The 27725-nt window shown below is 53.6% G+C and overlaps 2 protein-coding genes across 13 annotated transcripts in view; one reads left to right on the top strand and one right to left on the bottom strand.

The window, feature by feature from the left end:
* CCNI2 (cyclin I family member 2) overlaps nt 1-3884 on the top strand; it is a 6574-nt gene extending 2690 nt beyond the window's left edge. Inside the window, exons 5-7 of the mRNA XM_069591580.1 lie at nt 829-969; nt 1638-2137; nt 2772-3884. Coding sequence (XP_069447681.1) covers nt 829-969; nt 1638-1643 — 147 coding nt within the window. The 3' untranslated portion in view covers nt 1644-2137; nt 2772-3884. The remainder of the gene's footprint in view (nt 1-828; nt 970-1637; nt 2138-2771) is intronic.
* Nucleotides 790-27725, bottom strand: SEPTIN8 (septin 8). Of its 12 annotated transcripts, none has more exons than XR_011257242.1 (11): nt 26967-27258; nt 15778-15898; nt 14585-14780; nt 14064-14250; nt 12865-13026; nt 12202-12298; nt 11837-12005; nt 11496-11628; nt 11219-11409; nt 2215-2400; nt 790-2122 (listed from the first exon to the last, which is right to left on the bottom strand). XR_011257242.1 is itself a non-coding variant. In XM_069591568.1 (11 exons), exons 4-11 carry the CDS (start codon nt 14749-14751, stop codon nt 8748-8750), a joined length of 1110 nt encoding a protein of 369 aa, XP_069447669.1. In that variant the 5' UTR covers nt 14752-14780; nt 15778-15898; nt 18410-18537; nt 18909-19038; the 3' UTR covers nt 5898-8747. The 12 variants fall into 12 exon arrangements, 11 of the variants coding, with proteins under 11 accessions (XP_069447660.1, XP_069447659.1, XP_069447661.1 ...); XM_069591568.1 differs by lacking the exons at nt 790-2122; nt 2215-2400; nt 26967-27258 and adding exons at nt 5898-8751; nt 18410-18537; nt 18909-19038; XM_069591559.1 differs by lacking the exon at nt 2215-2400 and having other exon boundaries at nt 790-2119; nt 26967-27605.

Raw genomic sequence — 27725 nt, 5'->3', positions numbered from 1 at the left:
CCCTTCCTCCAACCTCTCCCTCTTTGGGGAACCACTGCCATTTATACAAGGTCCCCTTAGCTGATCTCAAGGTCCAAGGGGCCAGAAAAAGGCATGGTGTGTCCAGTTCCAAACTTGCAATAAAAACCATTTAAACCCTGTTTGTTAGAATGTAATGTGTGCCCTGCAAAGATGCTTTTGTCCAACTAAGAACCAAGTAAATAACCCTTAAAAGAACTATTTCTAGAGGTTATATAATACTTTGTTTTTCTAAAAGAGTAGGACCAAGTCTTCAGTGCACTTGGTACTTGAATGTTTACTCATAGACAAGCCTTATAATTTCTCTGGGGAAAAGTCATAGCCTTCAATAAAGGCTGAAAGGAATGTGTTTGCAGCTATGGTGTTACCTGGTTCTGGGAGGTTTTATCAGTGAGTCTGTCTGATGCAGACCAGGAAGCTCAAAGGCCTACCTCTATGACTTAACAATCATGGTAGTGATTGGAACCAGGAATGGGTAGAGTCCACAGCTGGGAAGTTTGGGGTGAGTTCTTACAGGTCAATGTGGGAGACGGCACAGTCCCAGCCTCCCAAAGCACCTTTGGGCAGGAGTTGCCGTGCAGCTGGGGATCGAGACCTGCTTGCAGCATTTACTACGCACTGTCACAACTACCTGGGGCCTTGACAGATAGCCAAGATCTGGTTTGGTTTTTCTTTCAGAAGCGTTTTCTGTGGTGGGTCACTGGAAGACAGCTCTCCTGGGGTCATGGATGCCCAGTCCCCAGCAATAAGAAAACAGAAGCTACTATGACATAGTGTAGGGCTTTGGCCTCTTTTATTTTCTTTTTACAGTTAATTCCACGCATAAAAGACTTCATAAAGCATTATGGCTCTGGCTATTCCCCGAATGAGCTCCTCAGGATGGAGCTGGCTATTCTGGACAGACTGCACTGGGACCTCTACATCGGGACACCGCTGGACTTTCTGTCCATAGTAAGTACGAGGAACTTCCAGAGCCTACCCTGGACTCATTGTGCCTTTGGAACAGCTGTTCACAATATAGGACGGCAAAGCACACGTCCTTAGACATGCAGCACAGTGACGTGACCCACAAGGCTCACGACATAACGGCAGAGTGAAATATTATCTTACATCCAACACGGTTCCACCAGACTCCCGCTTCTAAAGGACATTAACTTTACAAAGATATTTAGACGGCACTATTATGGTGAGCTTCTCTTTTAAATACACACTGCAAAAATATTTAACTTTCCATTCTATGAATACTGTACATAAAAATCTGTCTGCTTTTGCTGCACTTTACACACATTCACTTAGCTGTCTTTTACTCACCTACACACAATCTTTACTGAGGCTTTAGACCATATTGATCTGGCACTTAAAAATGTCATGTTAGTTTGTATTTGTTTTAGTTAGAGAATGATGGGTCATCCTTAAGGATAGGATTCTGTTAGTAAGGCAAAATTATGTAATATGGAAATGTCATGGGGTTTTGGTCTGTTATGAAGTGTGACGATTAAATCACGAAGGGCTGTACCATTATAAAAACTGACCAGTGTGGCCAAGCATTTCTTATGTCGAGCACATATAAGTAACTTCTCTGCTACCTTAATCTTGAACTGTATGCTTCTGTTTTTCAGAACTGAAACACTGTCAAGTGGGTACTTTAGGCTCTTAATGACCATGTCACAAAGCAGACTGTCTTTTTCTCACCAGGGTTGAAGCATAGCTTGGCCGCACAGTGGGTATTAAGCCTCAATCCCCTTCTGGGGCCATGGATGGGATCGAAAAGGGTTGGGCAACATTTAATGTTCCCTGATGAAAATGTAAATTGTTTTTTGCACTTTTGGTCATTGATCTATGAAAAGTATGGGGTTTTCTGTTCTAACATAAAAACCACGGTCTCCAGTTCCACGCCCTGGTGGTCCTGGGCTGGCCCCACGTGAAGGAGCTGATGCCTCAGAGGAATCCTTCCCTCCACGTCGCGTCCCTGACCAGGCAGCTGCAGCACTGTATGGCGGGCCACCAGCTGCTGCAGTTCAAGGGCTCCACACTGGCCTTGGTCATCATCACCTTAGAGCTGGAGAGGCTCATGCCCGACTGCTGTACTCCTATATCTGATCTGCTAAAGAAAGCACAGGTAGACATCAACTTTGCCCCACACCAGGCTCTCAGTTTTGCCCCTTCAGCTGATGCACTCTGCCCCCAAAAGAGTACCTGCGGCCCCTTCTCGGCCCTTGTGGGCTCCAGGAGATACTCTGGCTGTGATGACTCTGAAGAGGCTTCCTAAGGGCTAGGCTTTCCACACATGGCATATCCTCTGGACTTGAGTATTAGGTACACGTTCCCTTCACCACAATGGGCTTCTCTGACACTGAGCGAAGCTGTATCTCAGTGGCAGCCCTAGTAGTCAAGAGGATGTGGGGACATGTTGAGCTCAGGAGGAAACAACGCTGAGCTTAACACTGGGGAGTGTAAATTTCAGACCCTTTACCCTTTATATGGTACCAGGCACCAGGGTACTATGAGGTAGGTACGGGGAGGTCAGAATCACTCAGGACGGACAGCATAACATGGAATGCAATTAGAAAAATGACAGTTTTTACTGAGGTTGAAGATGGGTGTCCCTGAGATGGTGGGGTTAATGTTCTCAAGTTGGGTGGTTGGAACTTCCTGGAATTGCTCCATGCTGACGTTTCTGGCACTCAGTTGCTCATTGTTTAGAATTTTAAAATGGTTCTGCCTCAAGGATGACCACTCCGTTTTAATTACAGGTTGGTATTGGGCAGTGGAACCGCTGCAGAGAACTTGTAAAGGAGCAACTGGCAAGCCTTTAGTCACCCTCCTGCACGGACACTTTCTGGCTCGCCTGCCAGCGTCTGTGCCCTACCCCCAGGGCCCTTTACAGCATAATGGCAAATCTGGACTTAGACTCCTCTTCTAGGCTTTATGGATCCTATAACAAGGAAGCAAGGCCTTGAAACAGCAACTGAGAAAAGCCTCCTGATTCTTCAGGGAAAAACAAAAACAACAAGGGGGCAAAAAGACAGGTCAGGGTCCCTAAAGGGAAAGGTAGTCTGATAAAGCAAACTCAGACTCCCGCCTCTCTCGCAAACCTGGGCCTGAAACCAGGGAGAGGGAATAAATGCTCATAGTGCAGCTTGCTTTTCCTTCCTCATCAAGGGCTGTATCAGCCTAGAAGATAGCTGGACGATGAGGTCAGAGGCAGGCCTTGCTCAGGGCAGAAGGGCCAGGCTGGTGCTGACAGACAAGTTGCTGCTGCTCCACCTGCCAGAACTGGCCGGGTCTTTCCAGCTTCCCAGGCCTGTACCAAGAGCATGTGAAGGCTTCAAGTTCCAGGTACTCTGTTCGCCTTTGCAGAAATGGGATTTACCCTGACTTGCCCAGCATCTAAGTCTTTTCTTTGTAAGAACTCGATTAATAAAATGTGCTTTATTTCATATACAGTAACCAGAGCAAGCTATAGGCATGTTTCTGCTTGGTTACTCTTAGTTTACAGGCTTAACTAGAGGAATTTTTATGTTTAGAAAATGACACTTCGAGGTGATCCTTGTGTTGGGAAGGCACAGCTCCCCGAGTTTTGGTTGAGATGAGCAGGTCCTGAGGCTGAGCTCCCATTACTGCAAGGAGGAGGGAGAGACCACTTGCATGGCTGTGAGGGAGAAGCCAGCTGCCCCTGGGAAGCAGTGACACTATGGAGCCATTCTCTAGGCAGCAGAGTCCAGCTGACAGTGATGCCAGCTGGGACTGTGGAAGCAGTGCTGGGGATGTGAATGGCTGAGCCACACATTTAGAGGTCATCTGTGAAGTCCCTCCACAGTGAATAGTTTTCTGTAAATGTTCAAATACACTTCCTTTCAATCCTTTCTGGGTCTTATTTTACATGTACTAGATACTGTGCCGGAGAAGGCAACGGCACCCCACTCCAGTACTCTTGCCTGGAAAATCCCATGGATGGAGGAGCCTGGTGGGCTGCAGTCCATGGGGTCGCTAAGAGTCGGACATGACTGAGCGACTTGACTTTCACTTTTCACTTTCATGCATTGGAGAAGGAAATGGCAACCCACTCCAGTGTTCTTGCCTGGAGAATCCCAGGGACGGGGGAGCCTAGTGGGCTGCCGTCTATGGAGTCGCACAGAGTTGGACACGACTGAAGCAACTTAGCAGCAGTAGCAGCAGCAGATATCGTGCATTGAGATTTGACAGAGTCAAACACACGTGAAATGCAATCTCTCAAACCCTATCAGTAACTGTCCTCTGCTGCTGCTAAGTCACTTCAGTTGTGTCCGACTCTGTGTGACCCCATAGACGGAAGCCCACCAGGCTCCCCCATCCCTGGGATTCTCCAGGCAAGAACACTGTCCTCTAGCCCAGCACAAATGAACGTGCTGGGGGGCAGCCTGCTGCTCATGGCCTCAGCTTCCTCTGCCTCCTTTCTTCCACTGTGAGCAGCACTGTCATTGGCGGAACAGAGGCTAATCCTGAGGGCCCACGCCTACTCAGGCTATTTTTGACTTCAGGAAACAGGTAGGAATTACCTGGACCCTCCCCCTCCGAACCAAGTAGCTCTGGATGTAAGCTTTATTCCCCAGAGCTAAACCAACTCTCCATCTCTTGGGAAAAGAAGAAGGTAGACCTGTGAGCCACAGTATGGGGGTAAGGGACAGCCTTGTTGCCTCATCTTTCTGTTTGTTTTTAAGTTTTTATGTTGTTCAAGCTTGCCTTGGAGCCCTAAGTTCTATCTTACTCTCCTCTAACATTTTTTCCCTGCAGTTAGGAATTTCTATCCCACTTCAGATTAGAGACTGGGGTTCACTGTGATGGAGAAATAAGGACATGATCCATCTTCCATTTGTCACCATTTACATAGGGCAGAGATTGGTAAAGGGCTGTGACTGCAGAAAACAGAGACGGGACAGGGCTCAGAGGCAGATGGGCTAAGAGAGGAACACAGTAGATGAGTATCACAGACACATCTTAAACTTGTCCAAATATTACCTCCTCATTTGGGTTAGCCAAGTTCCTTCCACCAAGGTGGCCCTATTTCCCCTGGATTCCTGGAAAGTCTTGGCCCTTCAAAGCTTGGTGAAGACTCTGCCTCCCTGCACCTGCCTGCCCAGGGGCAGAGTTGTGTTGTACCTTCCCCGGGGAAGCCAGCATGCCAGTCTCCCTGCTGGACCTAGTCCTCCATCTCCTCATTTTGGTCTTCCCAGAGATTAGCCTAGTGTCCAACAGAGAAAGCACCTCGACAAATGGGCCCTGGAGATTGCCATCCCTTCCTCAACCGAATATTTGCCTACTTCCTACAGCATCCCACCTCAGCAAAACCTTCTTAGGTCCACCAACCTATACTGTCAAACTGCACAGGAATAGGGGTACAGGATAGCAATATTTAAACCTCAATTCCTCCAGTTATGAGCTGTGTGACCTTGGGTACCTCTCATGCCTTGCCTATAAAAAGGAGAAATGGTACCTAATCATAGGATTATTATAAAGATTAGAGGAATTAATACATGTAATGCACTTTAGAACAATGACTAGCACACAGTAAGAACTCGAATGTTAGTGGTCCTATATGTCAAGCCTCCTGTAAACTTTTCAAGGGCAGGGTCTGCCTTCTCTCGTGTCTTGCCTGATAAAGATCCTTTGACCACAGGCTGCAACTTCTCTTTCCTATCTTGCCTCCATCCCACACCCATTCGAGAGCTGTTCACAGACGCCCGTGGCAGGATTCACTATTAAAACATAACTCCTATAAAAGCTGATCAACCCCACAAAGTTCATGGAAAAAACAAGCTGTATTTTACCACAGCTGTAGGGATTAATAGAAGAAACATTAAATCAGAAAAGCCACTGCCCAAAAAAGACACCACAAAAACTCAAAATAAATGCAAAATTTAATGGAAAAAAATGAGTACAAAGTGAATGAAAAGGAACAAAAACAGTCAATGAATGAAGGAATAAATGAATTAACAAGTGAAGCAGTTTTAGAAAAGCATGTTAACGTAACAGACTAGCAAGCCACACTTCCCTTGGGCCTCTTATCCAGTAACAGGAGCCCCACTTAACAGAACCCACACAAAGACATACACAACATATATGGAGTCGGTCTGCACAAGTACAGACCACCTAGACTCAGGTTACCCATAATTCGGGGGACCATACCTCCCAGTTTGCCTGAGACAATCATGGCTTATGCATGTCGACTTGGCATAATTATTAACAAAATCTCCTTTCACTCTCAAAAGTCTCAGCTTGGGCAATAAATTATATGGTGATTCTACCCAAAAATCAACTTGGTCCATGAAAGACATGATAGTAAATGCCAGCGATCCCACTGACAGCCCTAACAATGCCAACAGATGATACGGAGACAGAAAATGAGGGGGAATCAGATCCTGCAGACAGGGGTCACGTTCCATGAGGCGGGTAGCTTGTTAAACAATGAATGGTAAGCTTTTAAGCTCACCTTGTGCACCAAAGATTAATTTGGTCTCAGCTAAAAATGACAAAATTCTAAACACAAACAGCATGAGAGAAAAGTGCAGTGAGGCTCACTAAAGTCAAAGGGTCCTGTGGAGGCAGCCCAGACCCCAGAAAATGTAACAAGGACAGGTCTCCCCCGAGATTCCTGGGGCCTGCAGGCAGATAACCAGCCACAATTCTAGCCACCCAAGTATGCCCTGGGTGCAGCCCCATTCAAATGGGGGTGGATGGGCAGCAGGATCTGCCCGCTGGAAGAGTCCCCAGATTGGCCAGGAGTCATTTCTTACATAACTGAGCCTGCTGGGTCATTGAGCCTCATCTTCAGAAATACACTAGCTGACAGAGGCTATTGTAAAGGTCATACTTCCATCCAACTGGATACACTTTCAGACATACAATGACCCTAGAGTTAAGCCACTTGCAGTCCACATCTGCCTTAGATATGCTGATTTACCTTTTTAGGTACCCACACTGAAGCATCAGTTACCAGTTACCATCACAAGTGGGTTTACTCTAAAGCTAATGAAACTTAATTCTCAGGGCCTCTTCCAAGGCCCTGTACCTGATTTTATACTCATGTTCTCTTAAGAAGGCTTCTCAAGTAGTTTGAGCCCTTCAAAAATCTGTATCCACCCGTGGTCATGGCATAACTTTGGAGAATTTTCACTTTGAGTCTCAACAAAATCTGCTCTGCTCCAGGTGAAGCAAAAAAGACCACCTTTTCCTGGTCATACCTCAGTGGATACATACAGCTCACCCTCCACCCCTCTCTGAATGGAACACGATCTGAGAAGGTCAGGAGGGAGCCAGAACCTAGCCTTGGAAATCGGTAAAGCAAGCCAAGGCAGGAAGAAGGAAACGAAGATGGGAAAGAAAATGAAGGACATAAAAACACAAACCGCCAATCCAACAATGTATTAGCACAGCTTCCTAAGGCTTCCAACTAGGGAGTGCACTAGACTGTGAGCTCCTTGAGGGCAGAGCTGTGCGGCGCTCTGGGTAGCCTGTGCCCAGCACAGTGCTTCATCAACATTAAGTGGAATCCTTCATCTATTCATTTTTTTATGTCCCATATTATCAGGCCATACTTTCAACCCTGACAGTCTCAGTGGCTTGCCAACCAACAGGAACAGAGAAGAATACTGTACTTTCCTAGAAGGTTCTCTTTAAGAATGCAGCTGAAAGGGAAAAAGCTCCTCTGCTGGTAGTTTTTTTCTTAATTGTTCACATACATCAGGCACCTTCACCTCTTTCCCTGCACCTCAGCCAGGAAAAAGGAAAGAATGACCCAGAAACCTGTTCCCGCTGAGCACTCTTTGCATTTGGAACAGGCAGGGTTGGGCTGGGGGCGGGGGTGGGGGTGGGGTGGGGTGGTGGCGGTCTTAGTTAAGGGTCAAACACTTAACACACACTCATGGGGTTGGTCCCTGTTCACAGGCAGCACCTGGGTTGGGGGGAGCTCAGAGATAACGGCTGCGGGCTGCTGTTCCATTTACACTCGCAGTAACAGCACTGAACGTGGCCTTTTTCATGATCCACTTTCATTCGTAAAGAAATCCCAAACACTGTCATTACAGGACGTTTATTACCCACCTCTCCCTATATTTTATAGGGATACTTTATACATAAGAAAGGTTTAGAGATATTTTTAGTTTTTAAAAATCAGGGAATCTGTGTTACTTACGAAAATAACGGGAGGGGGTATTATTTGTCTTTACGCTCGTGCCAAAATAAAAATTTAGAAGTGCTTTAAAAGTTATTGAAATTAAGCTCTAGGTTAGAAAAATTAAAATGAAGGGGCGTGGGGGGAATTCTGCAGCATGTATACCACACCACGTGGCCACACCTAGGGCACTGCGTGAGTTGCCATCTTGACGCTGAACAATTAGGCCGAGCATCGCCGGCTGGGGCCTCTGCTAGAGCGGCACAAAACTGCTCCGTCAAGGAATAGTGACACTGTAAATGGAAGACCAGCCACTGGCTCTGAAAAAAATAAACCTCATCAGTTTTGGATTCCAGCAGTCATGGCTTTCACAAGTTTGCATAGAGAGGGTGGCCCACCAGGCCTGGGCAGCCTGGGGCACGGGGTGGGGGACAAAGCAGGGCTGTAAACACTGGAGTCTGTACCGGCTCCCAGTCCGTCCTCACACCATGATATGGGAGAAGGGTCACAAGGTGTAACTCAAGCAACTTAACACATGAAAGTCTAAAGTCCGCTCTTGACAAGTAAGTCTGTGCGTGCGTTAACTGAAAAATAAAAATAAAACAAACAGAACAAAAACAGACACATTAAAAGATACACAGACGACCAAATCAAACAGAAGCAAAAGACAGCGAGATGAACACTGGGAAAGGACAGTCAGTTTGGCACTTGTGACTCGTAAAGCAGAGAATTCACTTCAGTTTATGGCATCCCAGGCTGAGGGGTCAAGATCTGATTGGGAAGTAATTTTGTAAAAATGAATTAAAATTTAAAGAATAAGTACAATCAATCAAAGCCATTCAACTAAATGGTCACAAAACAACATCCCCTCTCCAAATGTACTCCTGACCCATCCCAACCAGAGCAGAGGGAAGGGGTGCTCCCAGCCAGCCCACCCACCCCACTCCTGGCCTCCGCAAGGCCAGCATGGGAGGAGAGGGCTCTCTCCCAGAGGCCAAACTGACTGAAGCTTTCTGGAATGTCCAGCAAACAGAAAAGACCTGTTCTCCAGGCCTACATCACATGAAAAAAAGCAGGGAGATCTGACATCAGTGATGAGCCCCACCCTGAGTTGGCCTGGTGCCCCAGCAGCCGGCCTGCACCCCAACCCCACTGGCCCTCAACACCTTGACCTGGCCACAGGTCCTTGAGCTGCTTTTGAATGGCTTCTCCATAGCTTACTTCCTAGGGGACTCTGCCTTTCTTTTTTTTAAAGAAAAAAACAAAAACAAAAAACAAGATGGCCTGGGCTAAGCTGGCAGGGAGCAAGGCAAAGTGTCTTTGGGAGCCAGCACTGGGTCATGGATAGCATACCACTTCCCAGGAGAAACCAGATTTCTGAGCTACCAGCTCAGAATCCACATGGGTTGCAATTCACAGAGCCTGCATGCTCACCAACATCTAGACAGGCACCAGGGCCGGAAGCAAATGCAAAGCAGAAGGGAAATGTGCACGGTTGAGAGGAGTGTGGGGCTGGGGACCAGCAGGGGCTTATCTGCTGCAGCAGGGCCAACGGCTGGTGGGGGCGGGGGGAGGGGGGGCCAGTCAGCAGGATGGGAGAAACTACAGGGTCTGTCCCAAAGCAGGAGACAGGCCTCAGGAACCAGAATTGGCATCCAGTTCCTAAATGCCTGCTTCTGTCCCCCTGGTCTTCCCCAGGGAGAAGCTTTTTAAACTTCGATGTGTCTGTGCCTCTGTGCCTGTGTGTCTCGGAGACTGTGTGTGTTTAGTGGACATGTGTCTGGATCTGTGTATGTGATGGGCCAAGAGAGAGCGAGACAGTGTACATGCATCATGCATGTGTGCAGCATTAGGGAACGCAATACTGGGGGGCAAGGGGAGGGCCAACGCCACAAGCAGCACCCCGGGGCCACAGTTAGCTATGCACTGACTGCATGGCCCTAACCACAAGGCTCCACTGCCACCAAGGAAGGAACGGCCTGAACACACACGTTCCCAAACATTCAAGAAGGAACTGGAATTCCAACAGAATAAGAATGAGGGCCAAGGTGAGTATACCTGCTTAGTTTCCAGGCTAGCAAGAGAAAGAAGGTACCGGACACAGACCAAGGGCAGGGAGAAGCCGGGGCAGGCAGGATCCCCAAGGGGAGATGCTCTGGGGGACGCTGAATGAAGTGGGGCAGGGAAGGGAGGCACCCCCCACCCCCACCCAGAGCCAGGGCATCTGGGATCCAGCTGTGACCATGGAAACAGGCTATGCCAAGGAGAAGAGGCTTAGAGCGGCCCCCACCACGCCAAAGTTGACTGCACTCCTGGAGGCCGGGAAAAGCCTCCTCCTCTCCCCCATCACTCCATCTCCTCCCCTCTCCCATCACTCTCTCTCCTCTAAGGCTACCCTCGGAGGCACAGCTCCAGCCTCTGCCTGAGGAGCAGCTCCTCTCTTCAGCAGGACTCACACAGCCCTCCAGGGAGCTGCTGTCCTTCCTTTAGCGGGTCGTGACCACAGTGTCCGGGGATCAGTGCTGGCTGGGCTCAGGTCTCCACTGCCCTCAGTTACCACCCACCTGCCAAAACGGGACCCATGTCCACAGCCTCAGGACTGCGGGGGAGGCACCACGGCTGTCCAAGCAGAAACCACAGGAGCATTTGGAATCTGTCTGGAAAGGCTGACATTCCCAAGCCCTGACCATCTCCTGGCCTGAAGGACCTTCCCTGGGACCCTAGGACCCTCTCAGGGGCCACTCCCTGCCTGTGTGGCCCAGCCTTCTCCACCCAGCTCTTGAGGGGGCTGCAGGAGAAAGAGAAAAAGAGACAGAGAAAAAAACAGGGTGTGGGGTGGAAGAGTGGGGGGAGGAGCCACTCGTGCACAAACACAGGAGTGGGCATGAACGCTTGACACCTGAAGATGTGAAGGTCACCACTGAAAGAAGAAAGGTGAGCAAGAATGAGGCGGGAGAGCGAGTGAAAGGAGACAGCAAAATGGCGAGCCAGCGAGAATGAGTGAGCGCGAGCGCGAGCAGGCCAGCGCGGGGCAGGGAGCCCACCACCTACTTCTTCTTGTCCTTGTCCTTCCTCAGAGGCTGCTGCGAGGTGGCGTGCAGGGCCTGAGACTGCAGGGCCTCCACTGCTGCCTTCCTGCGGTTGAAGGCGTTGGTCTCCTCCTCCAGTTCCCGGCGCTTCTCCTCCACCTTGCGCTTCTCCTCCTGGTGCAGCCGCTTGAGGTGCTCGAACTTCTCGTGGAGCTGGGAGCAGAAGGTGGGGAGGCTGGCTCTGTGTGGGCCCTCCTGGCCTGGCCTTGCCACACACACCCCCCGAGCCCAGCACACACCTCTCTCTCCTTCTCCTTCAACTCCAGCTCCGTCTCCTTCACTTTGTTGACAAACATCTGCCTCATCTCTTCCTCCTTCCTCTGGAGCTCGCTCAGGAACTCCTTCCTCTTGGCCTCATATGTTTCCTGGAGGCTGTGGAGACCCAGAGAGAAGAGGCCAAGGAGGGGATCACAGTGGGACGGGGCTGGCCAGAGCCAGAGGGCTGGAATCTTGTGGACACATGGGGGGTCAGGGGAGGATGCTACTGTCCCAGCAGCCTCTCTCCCCACCTGGCTCCCAAGCCCCTGGAACAGATGCTGGCATGGCAAATCTGGTTGTGGCTGGGGAGACGGGCTGTCACCTGAAAGGCTGGCTGTCACCATCACTGTCCTGGAAGCCCATCTCCTCCAGTTTGCAGCGCCGGTAGAGCTCATAGTGCCGACTGTGTGTCTGCTCGCGGAGGTCCTCCATGTTCACCCGGATCAACATCTCCCGAAGCTTCACGAAGTCACAGTGATTCTCATTCTCCACTGGAAGTGGAGGGCACGCGGGCATCAGACAGGGACCCGGCCAGCAGCACGGAGGGGACAGGGTGCAGGACAGCGGTGGGGTGTCAGAGGCCAACCCCAGAGGGAAGGCAGGCAGCAGATGGTCACGGGGAGGACACGGGACAGGGGACTGAGTCCAGGCGCCCAGCCAGGGCTGAGCTCTCACCACCACACTCACCCTGCACCACGCCCCAAGGGTACTGCCGCGCTCGCACCAGTTTGTTCCCCACTTTCACCTCCTCGGTGCTGCCCACCACGGCAAAGGGCAGGTGTGCCTGGAAAGGGGCCCAAGTGGATGTGAGCACTGCGCAAACATGCGCTAGTGGACAGACCCACCCTCGCTGCCCCTGGGCCCCAGGGAGGGGTTGCTCAGACCCAAACAAGGCAGGGCCAGATGCTCACTTTCAGGCTCTCCTTTAGAGAATTATCCTGGGATCTCCAAACAAGGGAGTGGGCTGAACCCACAACCCTGTTCCTCTTATTATAGGGTATTCTTTCAGCCCTTGGGCTCCCCAGGGGCCAGTAAAAGCTCCCTCAAAAGACCTCTGGGCCTCTCTTCTAGGTTCCCAAGTCCGGGCATCCTGCCTGCTCAATCCTGCAGGTTTCAGGTCCCTCCCTTGAGTTCATACCTTGGGGTACTTAAACCTGGGGAAGTTCCAGCACCAGCCCAATACCCGATTCTTCCCATCCCCTGTCCAGAGGATTTAGGACTGGCCAGCTCCTGGTGCCCAGCCATCTTTCCTGGAGAGCTAAGGCTAGAACCCAGGGAAAAGACAGTGGCCAAGGGGCTAGCTCCAAGCCCTCCAACCCCAGAGCCCTCAGGCCCTTGCCCAGCGCTCACATTCATGACTGCATTAATCTCGGCAACAGCCTCGTCATCCGTGGGAAACTGGTAGATCTGGACCCCATTGCTGACCAGCTCACCCATGATCTTGATCTTGAACTTGTGGAGCTCACTCTTGGAGATGGTGTCAGCTTTGGCAATGATGGGAATAATGTTCACCTGCCAGCATTGTGGAGAGGGGTCAGGGGTGAGTTGCTCCCTGACTGTGGATAGCCCTTCTCAGGTCACAGCCCTGGGCAGAGGGGCAGGAAGCCAAAGAGATGGAGCTGCTCCCAAAGCTCCCCAGTGGAGTCCCAGCCTGAACCCAGCCAGGTGGGACCATTCTGACAGGTTGTGGCAATTGGTTGCAGTGCTTCTTACGGCCCCTCCCTGCTAAACCTCCATGCAGCCCCAAATTTGTCCCATGGGCATACCCAGCTTTGACCCAGAGTGTTCTGAAGGTCTTAGCCAGTGTGGGGCCTGACAGGGGTGGCAGCAGGGGGTTGTGCCCCTACACAAGTTAGATGACCCATTAGCAGTAGCCACAGGAAGACCTTAGTATCTCCCAGGCCAAAGTTATCTCACTGTTTACAGTGAAAATTAACTTCTGAGATGGGGACACATGAGAGCTGACAGGTGACCCTGGGGCTGTACACCCTCCACAACCCCCCATCGCTCCTGTCATTCCCATGAAGTTGCCTTTTTAATACACACTCCTCATTCCTACTCCAATTCTGGGGCTTAACTCTCCTGTTTCTGCTGGCCTCAGGAGGACTCCAAGGGAAACTCACAGAAGGAAGGACAGGGGAAGTGAAGGGAGCAGAGGAACTAGGCATTGAGAGAGAGAAAAAGAGCAGAGAATTGGCACGCTCTGGGGAGCGGAGGTCAGGGGGCAGAGGGACAGGGGCGAGGTGGAGAGGTAACTCTAGGGGGACGGGGAGGATGTCAGGAGCCACCAGGCTGAGAAGAATCATCATCTCAGCTGGAGGGAAGGTGCCCAGGGCCAGAGGCAAGGACAGAGCTCTGAAGAGGTCAGATCAGTGGGGGCCGGCTGGAGCCACAGGGACAGACACAAGAGAAGACAGCGAGAGAAGCAAGCCAACTCTGCAAGCCCCCAGCCCCAGTCCCCGGGGACTGCAGTGGACAGTCACAGGCAGCCAGCACATCCCGCCCCTGGGGACAGGGCGCCCACAGACACTGCCGGAAGAGGGCCACACCTTGCTGTCCAGTTTCTTCATGGTCACCAGGTCCAGGGACTTGAGGGAGTGCCCCGTGGGCGTGATAAAGTAGAGGCAGACGTGGATCCTCGTGTCGTGGTAGTCGAAGAGCGAGCGGCGGATCTTCAGCTCCTCCTGCAGGTAGTTTTCAAACTGTGCGTCGATGTAGTCGACGATGGGCCTGTAACTACAGACAGCTCCGTCACAAGGAGGCAGACAGCGCAGCCGCAGCCCCGGGCCCGGAGCCCAGCCGAGCGGCCCACCAGCCTTCTCTCTGTGAGAACAAACAGCTTCTGCCTGGGGATTCCTGCCTGGGTACAGGTGGCTGACCCCTTCTCCTGGTCCCCCTCGGGGGCCTCAGGACCTTAGGCATTCTCCAGGCAGCCCTCCCATGGACCTCATGGAGTGCGGGCTTGGTTACTTGTCTGGGGGCAGCAAAGAGTGTGGAGCGCTAGGGCAGAGTGTTAGAACCACGGCCAACATGGAGGGACGGGGAAGACACCGCCCTTCCTGCCTCTTGCCTCTCATCCTTATTGATCTGATCTCCAAAGCCCACGGCATCCACGATGGTCAGCTTGAGCTGCACGTTGCTCTCTTGGAGATCGTAAGTCTGGGGCCGCAGGCGCACACACTCCTCATGGTGACTGGCTTCCTCGGTCTCAAAGGTCGTGTTGAAGAGCGTGTTCATCAGTGTGGACTTGCCAATGCCAGTCTCCCCTAGGGGAGCGGAGAGTGGGCAGAGGGGCTGTCACAGACTGGAACTGGGGCTGTCCTGGCTCCTAGCTGGGCCAGGAGGGGCTCAGGCACCCTTGGTCTCCATATAAGAGAGGGGCAGGCCTCCCACTCCATCCCTCACTGTCCCTAACCCCAAGAACCATCCCTTCTTAGTGGCCTCAGAAATAACATGTGGAAGGAAAAGCCAAAAGGCTGGCTTGGACTTAAGACGTGGCTATGCGGGTTGTGTAAGATGTTTCTGCTGGGAGTGAGAAGAGGCAGAGCCAGGCAGCTGGGAGACACCAAGGGACCCTGGCCTGTTCTGGCCTCAATGGGACCTGGTCATGTGCTCTGCATGCCGTTCCTCCTGGGCCTAGGAAGGCCACAGGGCCAGCAGGGCCGAGGTCTAAAGGCACCAGTGGCTCAGCCCACCTGTCATGGGTGGCCTCAACTCCATGAAGCTTTAACCGGGGCGGGGAGGTTCGGGAGAGGCTGCTTTCCAAGGGGTTCCCAGAGCACCTGTGGAGGGTCTGTCAGAACTTTGTGTGGCCTGAGACACATGGAACCTTCCAGTGCCTCCCTGTTGGGGGGTATATTTGTTTAGATGAGTACTGAAGTTCTTACTTCATGACAACATAATGGAGAGAGAGTCTGGTTTAGCACAGTGTCCTTGACACACGGGAAGAACAACAATACATGTTTTTTAAAACAAACAAATGGATCCCAACCACTGTGATAAATACTCTTAGTTTACAAAGCACTTTCAGGTACCTAATCCTGTTTATTCTTCATGGCAACTGAGTCAGGCCCTGGCTCCAACGCTATCCTTGACCCTGGCAGAGACACACACCAAAGCCTCATCCTGAACCCCCAAAGTGTCACTCTGCCTGGGAGGTCCCCTTGCAGCTCATCAGGTAGTCAGGACAGCAGCATCTCATCTCCCAGGAGGCCTTCGTCCATCCTCAGTGGAGGCTGTCCCCTGGCCAGGCATGACACTCACCCACACAGAGGATGTTGAAGCTGAAGCCCTGAGTGACTGACTTGCTGACCAACTGGTCGGGGAGGCTGTCGAAACCCACATGACCGCCCAGGGAGAGGCTCCTGGGCTCCGGCTCTGCACTCTGCAAAGAGAAAAGAAGAGACGCAGTGAGCCCACTGCAGAAGAGGCGTTGAGAAGAGGGGAGGCTAAACCTGAGTCAATACGCCCCTCAAACTTGTCTCAGTTCTCAGCAAATCTCAGGACACATCGTTGAGGGCACTGGAACTCCAACTCCAGGCCAAGTTTCCACACAGGGAGTCCCACGGGCCTCAGGACCCATCACTCGACCTGGGAAAGGCCCTTTCCCCTGGGGCCCTGCATCTTCTGCTGGCAAGGGACGCCTGAGCCTGAAGTGTCTCCTGGCAGAAGGCCCCAGGTCCACGGCTGCTGCTCCAAGGGCTCACCTGCCTGCCTGCCTGGGAGGCCCCAGATGTTCCCTAGATCTTAAAGATGTCAAAAGGCCATGCTCCTGGGGCCCTCTCCTGCTGAAGCAGGATGCAGACAGGGGCAGGGCTGGCTTGACCCCCTCACACTCACACTGTTGGAGGGCCCTCCCATCAGGTGGGCTCACATCCTCCATGGGCACCCCTTGCTTCTCATGTACCCAAGCATGGAACGCACACATGAGCCCTGCTAAAGGAGCCAGTACTCGCTCAGACCCACCACTGGGTCCCAGGACTGGTCTCAGGGGCATCATGAGCCCAAGGCCTCAGCGGTACTCTCTAGGCACTCCCAGGCTCTGGCTCATGCCCCCCTCCCAGCCCCGCCCCAGTCCTGGTTGCTTAGATAGAGTATTCTGGGTGAGAATGTGGAGGCCTGCCCAGAGAGGCGGGCAGCAGGTCCTGAGCGAGCATGGGTCACTGAGCTGGCCCACAGCACTATAAAAAGACCCAGCAGGACCCTAAGCAGAGGGTCAAGGTCAGGCTCCAAGTTCTGTGGACTCTCTGCTTCCCTGGGAATGGGGGTGGAATGTTGTCCTGAGGGAAGGTTCCCAGGCTCAGCCTTCCTGGGTCTGGCCCCCTCAAGGACAGACCCCAGGCAGCTCCGTATAGGGCAGAAACACAGCTCCTCTGTCCCCTAGGCCTTCTGCCCTGACTGCCAGCCAGTCAGAGAAAGGACAGGACAGGATGATGGGTCTGAGTCTCATCCTGCCATTCAGCCCACAGCTCCAGAGGGGAGGAAACAGGCCCAGCTGAAGACAGTCCCAGGGGCACAGATCAGGACAGTGGCAGCCCTTATGTGGGTGCAGGCCCAGGGGGCAGAGGAGGCTGAGGACCAGCCAGTAGGGCCCCGGCTGCCTGCCCTCCAGCACAGGGGTCTCCGGAGCATCTGCGGCCCCTCAGTCTCTCTGCAGCCACAGCCTGTTGTCTCAGCCTGAACCCTCCAACCATTCTTTCCTCCCAACCAGAGCCCCTCGACACTTAAACCCAACCCTCTCTTCTTCATTAACTAAGTCCTCCTGCCTCTTCCCCAAGCCCTTTCCCCAGCTCAGTCACAGTATGCCCGCATCAAAGACTCCCAAGTGTGCACATGGGCAGCCTAGACGTCACATGGCCCCTTGGGGAAGCTCACAAATCAGAGTTACCCCTAAGCTCTTCTCTCCAACGACCCTCTTTCCACAGAGTCTCTGCTCTCAAAGCTGGAGTCCCCTATCCCCAGGGAACTGAGTCACAACCTTCCCAAACAAGTCCAGGTCCCTCCAGGCCTGCAAACGTAACAACAAAGAGGCCCCAAAGGCAGCTTCCTCTCATTGGTAGCCACAGCAAAACCAGTAAATAGAGCATAGGATGTGCTGGGTCAGGTCCAAACTCCCTAGCATGGCATTCCAGGCCCTTTACCATCTGAGGCCATTTTCCCAGGCTTGGTTCCTGCACAGCTGGTTAGCTCTGGATATACTTTTCAAACTCGGCCCCCTCCCTGGGCTCTGGAGCTCATTACCTTTTCCCTGGCACCTGCCCTGACCTGGCCCCTAAGTACTGTCACTGAAGACCCTTCACTTGGCTGTGACCCCATTTCCTCGCACTACTAGCTGCCCTGATATGCACTGTGACTTTCAGCTCTTCCATGAGCTCCTCCAAGTGGGCCATAGGCTGGGGGAGGTCAGTGTTCCCATTCTTCCCACCCTCCCACCACCACGGCGGACGTGCTAGACAACACTGCCATTTATAAATCATAGCACGGCTTCACTGCCGCAGCATCGGGCGCATCTGCCCACCTTACACAGAGCTGCATTATTCCATCTCTGTCCCACCTGCTCATGGCAGCTTGAGGATCAAATGGAGGACAGAGCTGTTAGTCTAGAGCTTTTTTCTTTTCGGGCGAGACTGAGAATCTCCAAAATTTAAGGCGTGCTGTGCTTGCAGAGAAGGCTATGTGTTTATTCATCCTCTTCTTCCAAGGGTGACACAATCAGGATGCAATCCAACATCCTGTAGTCTGCCGCCAAAACCCACCAAGTCGGCTGTGTCTGGAAGCCACACGCACGCGTACTCCCCCAGTTACAGAGTCCTTGCAAAGATTCAGAAGCTATCCTACTCCTGAGTTTCCCCGACTCCAACAGCAGCACTCGGGGGTCTCACACAAGTCCGCCTACCTGTGTTCAGTGGGCCCTGCCTTCCTTCCTCAAGCAGCTGGGCTCTCCGGAGAAGTGTGTGGAGTACAAGGCAGTCTCCATCCCCAAGCTGTCGCCGAAGCTGTGCTGTCAATCCAAGGGCCACAGACCTAGGGTAATCGATCCTGCTCAGGAGCCTCAGGGATCCCTGGAGCATCAATCCCCAGAGCATGCGCACACACGCACACAGAGAATGGCTGCTAGTCCTCATGGGGACAGAGTGTTTTTCTCCGGTCTTGAGAGACTGCCCTAACCTCCCAGCTCTACTGAGGTGTGACTCCCACTAATGCCAGCTTCCCTGATCCTACATTTGGTATCAACAACAAGTGACCCAAGGTGCACCGCTCTCTCCAAGATGCCTGCCCAGGTGTGTCTGCTGACTTGCATGGGGTCTCAGCCCAGGAGGAGCCAGGAGCCTACAAAGCACCTCTGACACAGCTACCACAGCTCAGGAAAGAACATCAGATTTCCCACTGGTTACCTGCAATTTGTCAGGGAAGCCCTTAGCTCCAGCTCCAGGGCTGGGTCCTATTAGTCCTGAGCCAATCAGCATGATCCCACGATGGGTACAGGCAGGGGCAAGCGACCCTGACTGAACCTTCACGACCATCCTGTAACCACAGGGGAGTCAGCCTAAGACTGAAGCCCACTCACTGAGGACTACAGAGCCAAGCGCATCACAGAGGAGAGACAGCCAGCATCCCCCACCCCAGTTTCTCCCTCTACCCCAGCCACGTCTCCCCTCCACTGCTTAAGCTAGCTGAATGCGGCTACCTATTACGTGCAACTGAAAATATCCTGATGCTACAGTCCCCAAAGTGAAACTCTGAACACAGAGGAACAGAGAGAAAGCAAGGAGAATAAAGACAGGGAAGAAAAAAAGTGGTGTTACAACCACAGGAAAGAATGAACATCAGATGATGACACCAACACCCCGCCAAAGACACCTGTATGGGCTAAGCCAAGTGACTTGCAGTCTCCTATATAGCCCTTAACCACCCTGTGTGGCGGACACTATTATTATGCCCGTTGTACAGGTAAGGACACTGAGGTGCACCTAAGCTAAAGAACTAATCAGGGTGGAGTAGGGATTTGAGAGCAGCCAAGCCCATGCTCCAGAACACTGAGCTACACAGCCCCCTACTCTTAACTATGCTCCCAACTCATTCATTCAGCCACAAAACACAGGCTCACTGGTCACATCCACCGGGTGTCAGGTACTGGAATGGCAGCCAATGAAAAGACGAACACACCAGATCCTTGACCTCAGGGACCCAGTCTAATGCAGTCTAGACTCAAATGGCTGTGGCGGCCTGGCAGGTAGCGTAAATGGGTGAAAGACGGTAACAAAAATGGCAACAACCCCACGGAACAGGTATCACCTGCTGACCAGCTATGACTCAAATCTCACTTAGTCCACACATCAGCCCTGTGAGGTAGGCTGTATATTATGCCCACTGTATAGAAAGAGACAGTTGAAGCCCCAAGAGATGAAGTAAGTTTCCCAAGATCACACTGCTCAGGAGGGCGAAGGCAGAATCTCAAGGGTGATGGCGTGACAGCACAAGCCACACTTCTAGCCGCGTCACTCCGCTCTCTGCTGGACGAAGGCCCTGGTGACTTGGCTGAGCATGGGGCCCTCGGGGAAAGGCAGGCGCAGCGGGGAACTGCAGAGGCTGGGCTCGGTCCACGGTGGCTATGGTCCCGTGACTCCAGCCAACTGTGGGAATGCAGGCCTAGTGCTGCCAAATCTTCCAATTTTTAAAGAGAATCCAGAAATCCAGATTTTTATGTGAAATGAACTAGTTTTCAAAGGTTGGCAACAACTGCCAACGGAGAAAACCATTAGGACCCAGGTCAACATGTCTGAGGGCTGAACCTGATCCATGGCCTGACAGTCTGCAACCCCAGGACTGGCAAGATGGTGACCTGGAAGGACAAAACACCCAGGGGGCACCCATGGAGCAAGGAGACCTACAGGAGGCTGCTCTGGGGGAGGAGCCTTTGGGCTGGACCACTCAACCTAGACTCTGATGAGAGGCAGACCCAGCTGCTTCTGACTCTTTCCACACACCCAGCTCCCAGGGGGCCAGTTCAGGGGGCTCAAACTGTACTCAAAGCTCCAGGATAGAGAGCTGGCAGCTCTGAGCTCTACACACACAATGGGAAACTCCACAGGGCCTTTATTCCCCTTCTAATCACTAACAAGCTTCTGGCTCCTGAGCCAGGCTCCAGGCTTCTATGTCATCATTTCTTTGGCACATCAAAGACAACAACCAAAATAATAACTGCTCAGGCTGACTGCGTTCCTCCATGCCCGGTCACCCAGAACAAAGTGGAGAATGGCATTTTGTTATGCAGCCCGGTGGATAAATAGGACGTCCTTTTCCTGACCAGGAAATGCTGTCTGAGCCTTCTGGAGCAGCCCCAATCGCCAGCCGAAAGAAGCCGCCCCTTTTACCAAGAAGAGAGGTGGGATTTGGGGGGAAACCATGTCTTGCACTTGCCCACACAGAAAGAGGCTTTTATCCAGAAGGAAGTGGAAATCTGCTGAATGTCTGAACCAACATAGGCAGAGAATCTATGGGTGAAAAGAGCCCCTTGAGAACGAACCTCCCAAATGAGGATAGTTGTTGGGGTAGCGGTAGAGGCGGCACTCCACCGTTCAAGCATTTGGCTCCTAAATCCTAGGCAAAGAGCAGCCCCACTCAGGGCTTCCACAGAGTTCCCTCCAAGAGCATCAGACTTCGGACTCTTCTCTCCCCTCAGGCTCCTGCCACCCTGAGCACCCCACAGGCAGGCAGGAGAAGGCTTGGGCACTTGGGCCCCAGGAGGCCGCCAGTCAGCTCCAGGAGGCCCTACAGAGTCCTTGTGCAGCGGACCCAGGAGTCACTGTGCGGTTGGGAACCCCCTCCACCCATGAGCCTGGCACAAACCGCTCTCCCCTCAGCTCTCACCACTCTCAGCAGCCTGGGCCTTAAATAGCCAGAGCAGAGGCCTCTGGCCAGAACCCGTGGTCACGGCACAACTGTCCTTGAGTCTGAGAGGAATCCTAGGAATTTTCCCAGGAAAGGCTTAGGCTCTAGTCCCAGGATTCCACAGCAAGCCTCTAAACCCAGGTCAAAGGTTACGGGAAATAACCACAGGGATGTGAGTGGGGTAGAGGTGGTGGGAAGTGGGGGAATATTGCCACCCTGGACCAGGAGAGAAGAACAGAGACAGGATATACCTGTCCCCACTCAAGAGGACACCAGAGAACCAAAGTGTCTCTCTCCTGTGGCGGCAACAAACCTGGGAAAAAGACACAACCAGGATCAGCCTTCTTGGTGCCAGCACGGTAGCAGAAGAGGCCAGAACGGCAAGGTGGCAGCTGGGCTCCAGGAGAAGGCTGCCACTCACTCTCAAGGCCCGTCATCCTCTCCCCCACCCTGAGAAGTGAAGGGACTTTGGAAGCAAAACTATCCCTAGGAGTCCAAAGCTACTCAGTGCCCTGACCCCAAAATTTCAGTCTTCCTGCTCCCTGTTTCACTGAGGGCACTTTCCTCCCTCTTGCTGCACACAGCCAGCCAGGACTGCCACTCAGGAATTTGGGATGGTTTGTTTCACACTTCCCATGTCGAAATCAGGTTTCCAAGAAGCCAAGAGCCCAGTTATCGGCCTCTGGGCCCACCCAGCCCTCCCCAGATCCAGGACACAAAAATGCTCCTAGGCTTTGTGGTGTTGCGCCTCCCGTGGGAGGGAATGGTGCATCCCACCACAGAGCAGATGGGGAAGGCACTCTGGGCCACAGAAGGTCCTGGAAGCCGAGGTGTTCACACTTTTCCACTTGGGACTTGGGGATTTCCCTGCAGCAGGGATGACCACAGGGGTCTAGACATCGTGGGACGGAGGTGGCCTTTGTTCCACCCAACTTCGGAACGAAGAATGTGGGCAGCAAAGGCGATCATGCCCCCCCTCCTACCCTAGGATGGATGCCGGTGCTGGGAAGAAGCAGAGAGCTACATGAGCACCAGCGTGAGCCAGCAGGGGCTCAGGGCAGCACGGCGATCCTTCTCTGTTGCTTGCACCACTTACCCCAGCACCAGGCAGAGTGTCACACTTGCACCCAGGCCCCACAGCCAGATCTGGTGGGTGGACTTGGATCCATGGCCCACAGCCCCTCTCGAAGCACAGCCCTCAGGTGGCCCAAGCCCAGGAGAGCCTTCAGAAAGAAGCCAGCACCTGTGATCTGAAATAGGCTCTTAGTACTTCCTCTCCTGGTTCCGTCCCTCTAATGCAGCTTCCAAGAGAAAGACCAAGAACCATCTGCAAGCCATGTGTTCTGAGGAGGAGAACATCTGATTTGCCCCAGTGCCATCAGGGGCGATGGATGTTACAGCCCACACGCCCCGTGCTTCGTCGTCCACCACCTCTTCCCAGCCACGGGTCCTCACGTGAGCCCTGAGGATGCAGACAGCTCCAGTAAAGAGCACCCCAGCTCTATCATGAGGGCATGTCGACCTTGGGAGGCATTCTTTCCCCAGGCACACGTGTCTCCCTCCTGCCTGCAGAGCTCCAAACCTAGTTGTCTGGCAAAGCCTGTGCCTTGGGGGCCAGGACTTGGGATCCTGAGAGAAAATCAACCTGGCAGCAGAGAGGCAGGAAGACCGGAGAGGCTGCAGGGGACACACAGAGGCCAGCCAGTCCTCAGGCCCTTTGCTCCGTCATCCTGCTGCAGCTTCCTTCTGGGAGCTGGACCAGAGCCACAGAAACCTGCATGGTGGTTATTGCCCCAAATACATACCTCCACCTAGCTCATCTTTGGGCTCCAAACTCAGAGGGCTCCACCCTCTCTGTCATCACAAGGGGTCCACGGGGGATGAGGGTAGGTCTCAGGTGAGCTGCTGGCATCAAGATGATGGACACAAAGCACCCAGCACCCTCCATGCCATCCAAAGCTTTTGATAAATATCTGGCCCTGGGTTCCCAGCCTCCATCTGTTCTCCTGCACTGCTAGCACTGTGGCCAGTCTCCCTCTTACCACCCGCTCTGCTCCTACTCTGGTCAATCCCTTGTCAGGTGCCCCCTTGGATCACCAGCGCCTTCTCATCAGTGTCCCTGCTCTGGTCCATGCCAATCCAGATCCTTTAGGACCTTCCTAAAGTGAGCACCCATAGCATGGTACAATGCCCATGGGGGGCAGAGCAGGGTGGACCAACCTCCCGGGGAAGGGCATGGAGCTTCAGCTCTGCAGGCGGTGCCCATGTATGACCCTCCCCACCCCCAGGCACTGAGAGCTGCACAGATGTCCCTTGCTCAGTTCTCACTTCTCCTTCAGAGCAGCTCAGCAAAGAGGTCTCTGGCCATTTTGATAGGATAGGGAGACACCCTCTGTGACACCCCTACTTGAGTAAGGGGTTGCTGTCTACATTCCTTCCCACCAGCTCTTGCCTTGAGGACAGAATAGGCATTCCCTGGATAGCCTGCTTCTTGGGAAAGTGTCAAGATTACAGGGGTGACAACGGAAGTGACAGATGGTGCTGGGGATAAAGTGGAGATGGGGGTGGGGGCAGCGACTGGCTGGGAGGAGTGCCAGGCTCCAGGCTGCCATGCCACACGCTTCTTCCCTCTCTCCCTCAGATCTTCATTTTCTCCAGCCCCTCCTCAGTCCTCCCCCACCATGGAGTTTGAACCCTGCCCCATGAGATTCTGACAGGAGAGGCACAGGAGATGGCCCCTGGGGCAGAAAAAGAGTCTGGGATCCAGCAAGGAGGAAGGGCAGAGGAAGAGTGGATAAACCCTAACCCTAACCCTAACCCCAGAGGGCTGTCCCAGACATGCACATCCTAGGAGATTTTGATCATAACCACAGGGCTGATCTAGGATTGAGCAAGGCCCAGTCAAAATGTAAAGGTCACTCAGCCTGTGGACAATAGGAACCCAGCACACACTGACCTCAAAGTACCATTCCAGGGACCTCCTTAGCAGTCCAGTGGTTAGGACTTTATGCTTCCAATGCAGAGGGTGTGAGTTCAATCTCTGGTCAGGGAGCTAAAATCACACATTTCATGCAATGTGACTCCCCCGCCCCCAAGAAAAAGTATCATTCCATATGCTCATCTAAGCTCCAGGTTGGGACAATTCCCATGCCCTCCTGAGCTGGTCTGACCACCAAGCTAGCCTGAGGAACAGTGTCAACCTGCCACAGCTCAATCAAATTATAACTTCATGGCTACTGCTTAACACCCAGTTCAACCCTGCAGCTGGTAAGACAGCTAAACATATCTCCAAACATGTCACAGACTGCAATTATCTTCATAAACGCTTTGAAGAGTATCAGCAGGGTTGTTCCACTTTATAGCAGGAGAAAGGAAGAAATTATTTTCCCAGGGTGACAAGATAGAAGAGGAGAATGGAGTCCAGACTCCGAGATTCAGGCCAAACCCAACCCAAGGTCTCCACCCAAATTCAACCATGTCCAAGTCCTCCCAGGAGGCTGATGGCTCAGAGTGTGAAGGGTGTGGAAGGTATCCATCCTGAACTCAGGCTGTACATCCTCACTTGAGTCAGTTCCCTCTCTATGCCTCAGTCATTATTACCAAGGTGATAATACCTGAAATCTTTACAAACACAGGAATCTAAGGGGAAGAGCCTTTCCAGCCCATTGCCTGGCATTGCAGCTAGACCCCTCAGCTCAGCCTCTGAGGATAATCTCTGGGTGGATAGTAGTGGGGAGCCCCTAGGGAGGGTGCCCTGGAAAAGAGCAAATTCATTCTCTGCTACCTTCTTACACAGAGGGGCAGTCTTCACATCCATACGGGTGCTAAGTATCATGTATCATTTACTGTGTCTTCATCATGTGCCAGACACTGTTCTAAGTACCTCATCTCGACCCTCTCATTAAATCCTTCCTATAACCTTATGAGGGATGTAGTATTTTTATCCCATTATACAGATGAGAACACTGAGGGGTTAAACAACTTGCCCAGAGTCACACAGCCAACAAGTAGTAATCTAGGATTCATGTCAAGCAGTCTGATTCCAGTTACTCTACATAACCGCTCCCACCTGCAAGACCAACTGTTAGAGCAACCTCTGGCCACAGAAAGACAAGACCCAGACATAACTTTCTGGTCAGCTGGGCACAGAAAATGCACACAAGCATGCAGGCAGAGAGGTGCAAACACGCACAGGTCTGCTGCTGGCCTCCAGCTAACCAGCAGGTCTGCTGGGATTCATGCACAGCCCTCCTGGGGTGCATAAACTCTCATTCAGAGTGCAAGGCTGGGGTGAATCTCTGATTTGCCCAACCTCTGAATCTGCTCCTCCTGTATTTAAACTCAATGAACTGACTCGCAGCCCCCTCATAAAACATTCAAGTCTAAAATTATGACACCAAGAGTTCCTGCTTTAGTTACGTATGTTTCCAAAATAGACCAACAAATGTATTTTCAGATTAAAGAGAAAATTTACATATATAAACTCAGATGACAATATTTATAGCATTAATTACGTAAGTCCTGAATCCCTTATTTAGCCCCAGAACCAATACTTTATCAGTCACATATTTAGCATTTACCCCCCTACCCACAACATCCCTGGGCCCTCCTCCCTCCCCCTTAGCACTAACCAGGGCCTCACATGCTGCCAAGAGGACACAGTTTCCTTCAGTGTCACAGCTCAACCTCCCAGACACACCCAAATCCAGCCTTAGACATTGGGGGACACGCAGATACGATCCCCAGAAGGCCTCTCTCCCTGGGGGGAGTGGGGTGGAGGGACAGATCATAAAAGCCTTTGGGAAGTTGGTTATTAGCTGGCTCAAGTCCAGAGAGACCTCTGCAGGGACCACCAGAGATGATACCCCTGCAGGAGGCATACCCGGACTGGGGCCCAAACAAACATCCACTGGGCTGAATGTGGAATCGCTCCAGTTCCTGGGGAACGGCTGCCTCAGACCCGACCACTGAGGCACCCACTGGAATCGCACCCCGGATCCTGGCGCTTGGGAGGGGGGGTGGGGCGCGGGGGTTGCAGCGGGAAGGAGCAGGAGGCCTAGATCTTCAGGACCCAAGTCTGCAACTGCCCTGAGCTCATTCGAGGGACTTCCTAGGATCCCTAGGGCTTCATCGTCACCGACTGTGCCCATCCAGCAGCACCTGCGCGGCCAGGAATCTCCCCAGCCGTGCAAAGAACACTCAGGGAGAGGGGGCTCCGGAGAATCCTAGATCTTTCCCTCTGATCCGCGGGGCCCCAGTCTGTCGTCACACCGGGCCACAACCAGGCGGGTATTTATCTGCTCGTTTCGCGAAAAGGGTCTGCTTTTCTTCGCCCAAGGAGGGCGACCCCGCCAGCCTCCCGGCAAGGCGCCCGCGCCCGACGCCCCGGGACCCGGGACCCGCGCCGCGAAGAGCCGGCTCCAGGGTCCCCCGGCCCGCCTGGCGTCAAGGCCCGGCCGCGCGGCGCTGACAGCCCGGCTCGCGCCCCCGGCCGGCAGCAGGGCGGCCCCCTCCCCGCGCCCGCGCCTCCCGCGCGCGCCGCGGCCCAGCAGGGCCCTCACCGAGAAGCGCTCCAGGTCCGTGGCCGCCATGGCGAGCTCCGCACCGGGCGGGCGAGCCGGGGCGAGCACCCGGGCCGCGGCGGGGACAAGCCGGTTGCGGGACGCGCTCCGCCCGGACGGCTGCGGCTGAATGGATCCAATATGGCCACTTCCTGGAAACTCCCCTTGGCGGCGGCGGCGGGAGAAGCCGCGGAGCCGCCCCCGCCCCCGCCCGCGGGACCGGCCTCCCCGCTCGGCCCGGTCCGGCCGCGAGCGCAGCCCAAGCCCCTCAGCGGGGACAGCCGGGGGTCTCTGCTGCGAGGCGGGAGGTGCTAGCCACGGGGACTGCTGGGACTTGTAGTCTCCGAGCTGGGGGGCCGGGAGGGCAGTGCCTGGTGGCCGGGACCGGGGTCTGCTGGCCTGCCGCGTGTCCCCGAGAGGCTGGGGCCGAGCCCCGGAGGGAGTGTCCGGCTTCCGCGCGCTCGGAAGTCCGCTCCGTCCCGAGGAGATTGGGGTTGCCGCGTGCGCCCTAAGGGTCTCCCCCACCAAGCCGCTTCCAACCGGTCGGCCGGAGTCTGCAGTGCGCTGGGACCACCGGCCAGAGTGTCCACGGACTGCCTGCGGCCCGTGGGGTGCAGGAGAGGCGCCTCAGCCTCGAATGACCGGTCCCTGGGCCCCACCTGATGCTCCAGTCCGAGCCAGGGCGGCACACAGGGCGGGACCCGCGCGTCCGGCCGGGCGGCCTTCGCGGGCCAGGGACCAGCCTTCAGCTTCTTGCGC

Source organism: Ovis canadensis, chromosome 5 (genome assembly GCF_042477335.2).
Source record: "Ovis canadensis isolate MfBH-ARS-UI-01 breed Bighorn chromosome 5, ARS-UI_OviCan_v2, whole genome shotgun sequence".
Lineage (NCBI taxonomy): Eukaryota > Metazoa > Chordata > Mammalia > Artiodactyla > Bovidae > Ovis > Ovis canadensis.
The sequence above is the reverse complement of the archived record's forward strand: the minus strand, read 5'-3'. Positions and strand labels throughout refer to the sequence as shown.

Bases quoted from the DNA above. Each gene is read 5' to 3' on its own strand.
- SEPTIN8 (XM_069591558.1), bottom strand. From the start codon at position 26,996: ATGGCGGCCACGGACCTGGAGCGCTTCTCG. The intron at 12,006-12,201 runs GTGAGTGTGGTG...CTCCACTTCCAG, and splicing joins CCCTTGGGGCGTGGTGCAGG to TGGAGAATGAGAATCACTGT. The intron at 11,410-11,495 runs GTGTGTGCTGGG...TTCTGCTCCCAG, and splicing joins TGAAGGAGAAGGAGAGAGAG to CTCCACGAGAAGTTCGAGCA.